General features: G+C 45.7%; 3 protein-coding genes across 3 annotated transcripts in view; 2 read left to right on the top strand and 1 right to left on the bottom strand.

Moving 5' to 3' along the window:
• Positions 1 to 1,991, top strand: part of T265_10720 (hypothetical protein) — a gene marked incomplete at both ends in the record, with an annotated part of 6,694 nt that extends 4,703 nt beyond the window's left edge. Inside the window, one exon of the mRNA XM_009177178.1 lies at positions 1,833 to 1,991. Coding sequence (XP_009175442.1) covers positions 1,833 to 1,941 — 109 coding nt within the window. The remainder of the gene's footprint in view (positions 1 to 1,832) is intronic.
• Positions 1,992 to 3,718: 1,727 nt separating this feature from the next.
• T265_10719 (hypothetical protein) overlaps positions 3,719 to 8,847 on the bottom strand; it is a gene marked incomplete at both ends in the record, with an annotated part of 32,391 nt that continues 27,262 nt past the window's right edge. The window contains 2 exons of the mRNA XM_009177176.1: positions 3,719 to 4,134; positions 6,030 to 6,325. Coding sequence (XP_009175440.1) covers positions 3,922 to 4,134; positions 6,030 to 6,325 — 509 coding nt within the window. The remainder of the gene's footprint in view (positions 4,135 to 6,029; positions 6,326 to 8,847) is intronic.
• The window catches only part of T265_10718 (hypothetical protein), a gene marked incomplete at both ends in the record, with an annotated part of 25,100 nt that continues 24,106 nt past the window's right edge, over positions 7,854 to 8,847 (top strand). Inside the window, one exon of the mRNA XM_009177177.1 lies at positions 7,854 to 7,989. Within this exon, the coding sequence (XP_009175441.1) occupies positions 7,854 to 7,989 (136 nt within the window). The remainder of the gene's footprint in view (positions 7,990 to 8,847) is intronic.

Here is an 8,847-nt window from a genome sequence, read left to right as displayed (position 1 = left end):
GGTTGGGGGTTTTGTTCGGGGACCCTGACCCTAGCCTCTGACTCAAAAGTCTGACCCATGAGGCAGTGGGAGAATGTAGGGTTTTTTTGGGGACCCGAAGTTCCAGCCAGTGTAGCCCGTGGGAACATTTTTAGGTCGGGGTGGACAATCCTTGACAGAGATTGGCTACGTTTAGAGACTGAGAGCAAATAACGATCTCCGTTACTAGTTGAATAGGACGAGGAAGTATGCTTAGGTGTGCCTTCAGCCACAACATCTGAATATCCATCACGGTGTCGCAGGAACAATGTGAAGAGAATGCGGTGTGAAAATTGACTAGCCATGACCTTATCCGGCCACCACATATCTTTGCATGGGCCGTCAGTGGTTGGTTCCGCTCCAAGTTGGAGAGCACTAACTTGCTGATTACGCTGTTGCTTCCAATGTTTGTATCTTGTGTGTATCTACATCCTTGCTGCTGTCATATTTTCGGGCACCCAGAAATCTAATGACCGAATTCAGCGTTTTATTGTATGTGATGGACTAAATGGAACTCATACGGAACCATTGCTTACATAGGGAAATGCTGTTTTATGTGCGCAAATTTCGGTGGCAGGATGAGGTAAACAAGCTGCGACTTGATAAAAGGAAGTGGAAACGGTTGTGTACGACCCACGTTCCACAGTGGTGTTTACGTGATTCTACCCACGGCTGGTTGGAGGCATTGCATATTACGACACCCAACTGCTACCAGTGGTGTGGTGTTTTGAAGTATGAGCGCCTCGGGTGCTTTTGATAGGCCAGTTCCCACCATCCGTTTTATCTCTCTTTGACGCTAATTTATTTGAATAAATTGGTATGCTTATACAGCATACCATACATACACCATGCTGCTATTGCTTGCACTGATAATGGTGACAAAAGGGTTACTATAAGATCAACAAGCAAAGAACCACGAGAGCGGTCGTCCACGAAGGTTGAGGTATGAGGTTCGAAGTAAACGTTCTTTGGTTCCTTAGTACAGACACTGTATTTGAAGAGAAGTACTGGTTTCAGGATTGTCCTTAGCCCACCTTTTTCATACTTCTTCCTCGGGAAAGCACAATCGCTATTCCAGCATACATTGAAATACCGGTTGTCTGAGAGAAGCATCTTACCACTTCGCACTCCCGCTTTGGAAAGACTGCGGATTTACTTGCCCAAATTTCGCACGATTACCCATAAACAACAGCCTTTGGCTTTCCTGGCATTGAGCGGTCTTCAGGTAACTAGGCCTTGCCAGGCAGCCTACATCGAAGGACTCCTCTTAATCACAGCGTAACGATTTTCGCCTGTGCGCACGTTCGGCCTAGTGTTGCTAAAGTAATTGTTCTTGGAACGAACGAAGTTTCGGAAATTAATGAGTGAGAGCAAAGCGGGTTATTTTATTATGTCGATTCCATTGGAGTCAGCAGAGCTTGTAACCGTTCGTTTAGCTACAGCACCCTTTCGGTGCCTAAATGCCATACCACCAGAAGGAAGCACGAGGGCTGGGATACTGCCAGGTTGCCCAAATCTAGACAGGGGAAGTCGAGAGGCAAAGGTCGGGTTCGAACCATGAACCTTCCGGTCAGTAAATTCGCGCTGTAACCAGTTGAGCCATCTCACTTGTAACCGACTTGAGATTCTGTGTGCAGGGAACGTGGGCGTGATATTTTAACTCGTCACCTCGCATACATGTGGGCTATTTTCTAGTTTGCTCTCTGATGACACGCCTTATTACCGTTTTGCGATCGCCGCGGGTTGAACCGATTATTTTCTGGATAGTCGTACTTTGTTGCTGTGCTTCTGACAAAAGTTTTTTTCCATTCCAGCATTCCTTTTAGCTTGTATGCGCTGTACCGGATTAACCAACTGTCAGCAGAACAATACGGAGCCGTAAAGCAGTCCACCGTTATTAGTGGCCAGAAGAAGAAGATCTGATACATTTTACACTGCTTTTAATTCCTCTGGTCTTGTACCAAATGTCGGCCTCAATAAAATGTGATATTTTTACTTGCTGCTGTTATCCAGGGATACCTATGGTCTTACACATTTTTACGATGGAACCAGTTCTAAAATGCGAACAGCGTTCTGGCACATGTTTGGTGGGAAGCTATGCAAAAAAAATTAAAAATCGTTCAGCTGTAACACCCTTCTGGTGCCTAGCCGCTATGCCACTCGAAGGAAGCACGAGGGCTGGGATACTACCAGGTTGCCCAAGCATAGACAGGGGAAGTCGGGTTCGAACCACGGACCTTCCGGTTAGTAAGTTCGTGCTCTAATCACTCAAGCCATCTCGCTGTGTAACACGAACGTCGGAGTAATCCCAACAAACAAGTAGCCGAAGCTAGTAACCGCATCTTTTCAAGAAAATGAGCATTACCTTTGGATGCATTTGATCAGAAATACCTCATAACAACCCCTAGTGTCTGGAAATACTGATTTTATGCCTAGGTTAGCACCCTGTTATCGACGGCTGGGAGTGTCACCGATCGGCTCTGGACATCAGTAGATATGTAGTTGCAGCGTCCATCGCCTTTGGGTATCATTGGTACGGCGATTCGAAAAGTGAAGATCGCGGAGGTGCTGTGCATTAGGAGCTTGATCCCGTTGTATTGGGTTTCATTTGAGCTGCGTGGATTGTCTCAGGTAATTGTGTGGACAGTGAGCGCAAACAGCCTCCCTGCATTTCTATCCAATCACGCACTTGTCCGTTGCTCTTTTCCATGCGATTACCCACCGGGACTTCCCCATAATTCTTCAGATGGTTACCAGCAGTCAGACTACGGACACTGAATTCCACGCCAAATTTCTTAAAAGTCACGGTCGATATTTGAGGTTTTCTGGCATTGGCATCAGAGTTCAATAGGCTTCCTAATGGAGGACGCGGGTAGGCATGCCTGATGACGTTCATCACAGACCATTTATTACGTGTTTTCCGGTGGAGAAACAAGCGAAATATGACGAGACGGTCGAAACGCACTTTATAAAGTACCCCAAAGGACTTAATTCAGTTGTGCCTTTGTCGTACGAATGTCGACCGCAGTGCTACTACAAAAACTTCATGGTGGGTGGTGACCCCGGGAGTTTACTTGGACCGCCCGAGACCGTTCTCTGTGGATATCCGTTACTCTACAGATGACAAACAATGTTGTCCCAAATGACCCGGTTGAACTGGGCATTCCCCGGTACAAACGTGTTCATAGTTGTGGTGTACATGATTCGGTTCCAACAATGGGTCTTGTTGAAAAGCTGCTCTAGCAATATATAGCATCAGGATGTCTCTAGCTATGGCACATTCCGCGGTTGTGGTATGTGATATGCTGCCCGCAAATCAACCAATACTAAGCCAAGTTCGAGAAAATATTCTGGTCTAAATTTTCACAATCAGTGATGTTTCAGCTTAGCAGATGGACTTCGGCTTGACAGGGCTTCATCAAGGGCATCCAGTTGTTAGGAATACTAAGATTCTCACTCCAAAATAAGTACAAAGTTGCGCCACCTGGCTCAAGTACCGAGGAACTGCGACTCGGTGTTGGCTAGAAGGTCGTGGACGGAATTCACTGGCGCAACAACCGTGTTGCATGACCTGAAGTGGTAGGCGGTGCAACCAACTATCTTAGTCACTGCTGGGTTCCTCTATAGGATTTTAGCGACTAGCTAATGTCGACAAGGCTTCGCAAATTCCCGAACCCACTTTAAAAACGAGGTCGAATTTGTTTTGAAGCAGTTTTATCATGTTTCGCCGACATAACTCCATCAACCAGTAATTAATAGGTGTAAGAACAGCAGTGTTCATCGGGGAAAACTTGCACACAGAATAAGCAATTATACACGATCCAAAAAGAGAAGCTACAGATCAGTGAATCTGACTGCGCAGAAGAGCAAATGAGGACAGATGCATTCATTGGATCAGGGAAACTAGAGTACTGGGTCGAACACGACTCCAAGACTTTCTACGGCGCATTCATCAGAACCTCGAAGTATGCGGAAGAAACCGCCTTCGCCCCATTCCGTTCCCCAGCTATTTTTCACGATCCAGTAGGGCAGCTTCGATTCTTCGTCGAACCCATATCCGACGAGCAGTACGGCGTGGTTTGTCAGCTCAAACGGTTCAAAACGTTTTAGTGGGTGCTGCAAGGGAGAGTAAGTGAGAACAAAAAAAATGATGGGTCCGCTTGAAACATGAGCAAGGGAAACTCGAGGACGGTGATTTACTTTAATTCTTCAGGAAAATGAGTTCAGATTCAGCACCTAACAATGCACACAATTCACAAAGTGTATAAGCCATGTGGTGTGACCCAACTGAACACCAAAAGCGTGTGCATACAGCCATTTCGGGTCAATCTAACCGATAGTTTCACATGAAATCACGTCCATATAGGATTGCGTAGTCCTTCTCAATGAGCGGGACCCATGGATTAGGGTAGTGACCCCTCGTGACGATATTGAACAGGAAAGCGAACGCCATTTCGACCATTACGAGCAAACAGCCCAGACTAAGCTATGCTCAAACAGGAAACTAGTTATAAGTTTCTCATACCATAATCCATTGTAGAATACCCCAGCCACAATGCCACAACTAGTGTGTGCTAGTGGTGTGATGCTGCTGGTGTACGAAGCGAGTAACCACTTAAATAGACATCGGGATAGAGGATGAGGATATGCAAGAATCACCAATTTGCCCCAGTGTAAAGCAAATCACAGTAGTTTCCACGCGCTGGCGGATGTCAGTCCTAAACAACATATGGTAATAGGCTATTTTCATCATACCATGAGGGGATACATGGACCTAGAAGATATTGGTTAGATTGGTGTCTTTTCTCCCACTGCACGACCTAAAGGGAGTATACAGCACTGCAGGTTCATGCAGCAATCCAAATGTGTTTCGCTGCGTCTCATCTGGTGCGCTTTGTAGTAGCGATATAACCTAGTGGTGAAAAGGATTAATGTTCAACAGACAGGCCTCCAAATCACCAGGGTAACGTCAACAGAACTATTGCCTCTGTCCACACAGTCCAAGCTTTCGGTTTGCGCGGCCACACGTCGATTCAAGAGCTCAGCACTGATTAAACTATGTGTATGGGTAGGTATATTTCATGTTTCTCCCTTAGAAAGACAAGATGTGACCGTTTTTAGGTTTTTACACCGACCTGGTCGGTTGAACATAGGGCTTCAGGAAAAAACACTCGGGTTGTGACCTGTGCAGCACTCTATATGGATTTTATGGTGGGTTGTTTTTAATCGGAAAAGAACTGCATTTCGGAAAGGTCGACCGTTTGAGATGTTATCTAAAATTTCAGGAGATTGCCACGTAGTGTTTTTCGTGCACGTAACGCATGAGGCACAACAGGAATTTTAGAAGCGACTCTCAAAAATAGATGGGAGGATCATAGACGGTTTCGAAATTCTCCGTGTGGCTGAAATCCGTTTGAAACCTACTGATTTGCAGATAAATGTGGGAGAAATGGGACGAAATGAGAGGAGTCTTGATGAGCTTTTGGCGGACGAGGATTTCAGGAGTTAGCAAAAGTCGACTGTGGAATGAGGGCTTTTCAAATGTACTTGACTTTGGAAGTCAAACTTGTTTTTCAGTATACTGTCAGTCGGCCTAAAAATTCTGGGGACCCTTGCTATATGCGATACACGTCCGGGTTCCCTACCTGATTTAAGGAAATACGTGAAAGATGAAGAAACCTCTTGATCCTTCAGTACACGCAACATCTGGGTCAATGGCGTTTACGATAACCGACACTTATGGTGGGTCAGGAGCTGCTTCATTTCCTGCATCACGCCGGACTACGCCGATGAACACTCGCGTACAGTGGTTTGCGCTGTGTCGCGTGTGCATCCACCCGGACACCATGTGCCCGGTATAAACGCGAGAGAATTAGATTACGACTGACTATGATGGATAAGGACAACCACCGAGAAGATAACTCGAGTGTCGTATTGAAAATGCGCACAGTGACTTCGTGACCGACCTGGTCGTGAATGTTTATGCTTGGGTGTTACAAAAGTTTGCTTACCCTAATGTTGGTGTGGCGATATACACCCGACTTGTAATGAATGAAGTCGTCGTAGACCTCAAACCCGATTGGGAAGGGGCCACCGTGGACCAACTCCATGCGCATTAGCAGTTCGGAACACGCTCCGTAATAACCGCCCAAATAGCGATAGTTTGTAGCGTAATAGCGGCGACAGCCCGGCTTGGTTGGACACTTGTCGGCCTTGACCGCAGTGTACGGGTCGCATGATTCAAGAGGTATACCGAAGTCTTCTGCATATTTCCCGGCAATAAGGTAGGGGAAGCCACCATCACAACCTGAAACGAAGTTTCGCACGAAACAAAGTAGTGGAGAGAAACCGCAGATTATGACCAAAACTAGAATCACAAATAAAAAGCCATGCGTCACGTCCGCTTAGGGCGCACACGTGAGTGATGCTGCGTTCGATGTGTGGATGACGAGCAACCATATCTAAAGGTAAACAACACTGATTACTTAATCGAAAAAGGACACGAAAGTGCAACGCGTGCTTTGGTACAATGCAGTCGGGGGCGAAAGTGGATTTGAAAGTTGTCGAAATGTAGAAAAAATGCTGAAAAAATGTTGAAAAATGCTTAAAACAAACCGTTCAACTGAGATATACTTGGTGGTGGGACAGTTGCCACGTCACTTGTGCGATGCAGGGGCTGACACATTGTCGTGGCACCAAGATCCAGGTGAGGACAATCGAGAAGCCAAGAGTGGGCACGAATACTGGATTATCCAGAGACGAGCTAGCGTAGCTGACTGGAAATTCGTATCATAAATACTAATTATGTCAGAGAGGATTGATATATGCTGTTACCAAGCGGTAATACCATTGAAGGTGGATTCACGACAAGAAAAAGTCTGTAACACGCTGTATCTGCTTTGGGCGGTGAAAAACTGTATTTATCCCGCTCACAAATTAACTTTTGTCGCAAGGTTTGTGGGTAACAAGAATCCACCCGTAAATTGTAGGGTTTCACTTTGCGACGAGAAACCGCTGATACTCAACATCCGCTTGTAGTTCGGCCCACAGATATGCATGAATGCAAAGAGATTTAAAAGCGCGACGGTCAGATCAGGTGACTTTTGGAGAAGAATGAGATGTACAGCGACCTAGAAGAATATCCACGGTTATATGGAAAACGAGACAGACAGAGACAGTGAGATGCAAAAGAGGGAGGGCGTGCGAAACGGTATTTCGATGTATACAACGTCGAGCGACTCCAACTTACCCATCTTGGTCAGCACAACATTTATACATCTAGAATTATCAAAACAGGCACCGGTTGTGCAGAGCACTCCAAAATGGGCATGCTGACTCGTGATGGAGTGAAATCACAGAAAATCCATAAACACCATAAGCCAACAACATTTGTCGATGTCGACCGCCTTCCTATTCCCTTAAACTTATTTGAATGAGTGTTTGACGTAAATACGCCTCGAGATATTTGCTTACCTAGTACACCCCACTGGTTTACCAAATAAGTACATGAGGATTAATCACCAGTTTTCACTAACGACTGCTGTTTATGAGAACAAAAGGATGACAGGAAGTTGCACCTGCTGCTAACCATCCCATCAGCTGATAACAACGTAGTCCACTTGATTCGGTCGATATCGGTTATTCCGTTTGCAGCTAGCTGCTGCACGTATCGGCCACACCTCAAAGAAGGTGGAATCCTACCCGATCATGTTCAGCTTCAGGCACCGTACCAAGATATGGAATGACGGGATTCCAACCGTGTAATCTAGTATACTACCAAAGCATGCAACCTAGGTGCGGAACGGCGACTTCGAACCGTTTTTGAGGCACAGTGAATGCACATTCGCATCCCAACAAGTCACAATATAGTCGCTCAACTTGAGTGTAATACGGAGAATTGGAGTGCGACGGTGGCGGTACAAGCTGCGTGGTTGGAACGGAACTACTTGTTGCTCCGTGCGTTAATCGCCAGTGAGTGCAGTGCAGGTAGTTGACACAGCCCACATCTAATACGAGCAACAACGGTATTTCTCTCCTAGCCGGCGAGGGTTCCCCCGGGGCGGATTTCAAAGGTGCAAGTGAGAGAAAATCTTCAACCTAAGCATACAAACTATTGGAATATTGATTGTTGATCCTATTCACCTGATGTTAGGATTACTTAGCCGACTTTCTGTTTTTTTGTCTACTACTGTGCTGGTTAGGGACACGCGTGTTGGCGCTGCATGACGCGCCTCACTTTGCGACTTATCAATGAACTCAGGAGCGGGTGAAAAGAAAGCAGGTTAAAATTGACCAGCGGCACTTAGCATGTGCGGAAAAATTGGTAGTTATTTCCTGCTGCATTCATCCCAGAATCGCATGGTACACTCATAGTAGGCTCAAATAAGTAGGTGGGAGCAAGACAAGTCATCGCAGCGCCTGGAGAAATTGTAACAACTATCCGTGCATGATCACGTTACCATCCCCCCTAGAATAGGCGGGTCAATATTGGAAGGAACAGTAAGGCCACACGAAAGGAAAACCCTAAATAAATAACCAATCAGATGAAGCAAACTGTTGCATAATTAACCATATTCAGACCTAGATTGAGGTGAGGTTAAAGTCTATAGTCCGACAGCTCACTTGTTTGACTAGTCGCGCAACAGCATTTGATTTTACTACATTGTCCTCACATTGTTCCACGGATCAGCTGTGGGTCAGATCCCCATCATCATCAATGACAGCAACATCAGTGTTGGCACTGATGCTTCACTGCCGTACAACCATAAAGTTCGTTTAGTTGTATATATATATATATATATATATATATATATATGTAACTGTATTAAA

This window comes from Opisthorchis viverrini (genome assembly GCF_000715545.1).
Source record: "Opisthorchis viverrini unplaced genomic scaffold opera_v5_404, whole genome shotgun sequence".
NCBI classification, from domain to species: domain Eukaryota; kingdom Metazoa; phylum Platyhelminthes; class Trematoda; order Opisthorchiida; family Opisthorchiidae; genus Opisthorchis; species Opisthorchis viverrini.
The sequence above is the reverse complement of the archived record's forward strand: the minus strand, read 5'-3'. Positions and strand labels throughout refer to the sequence as shown.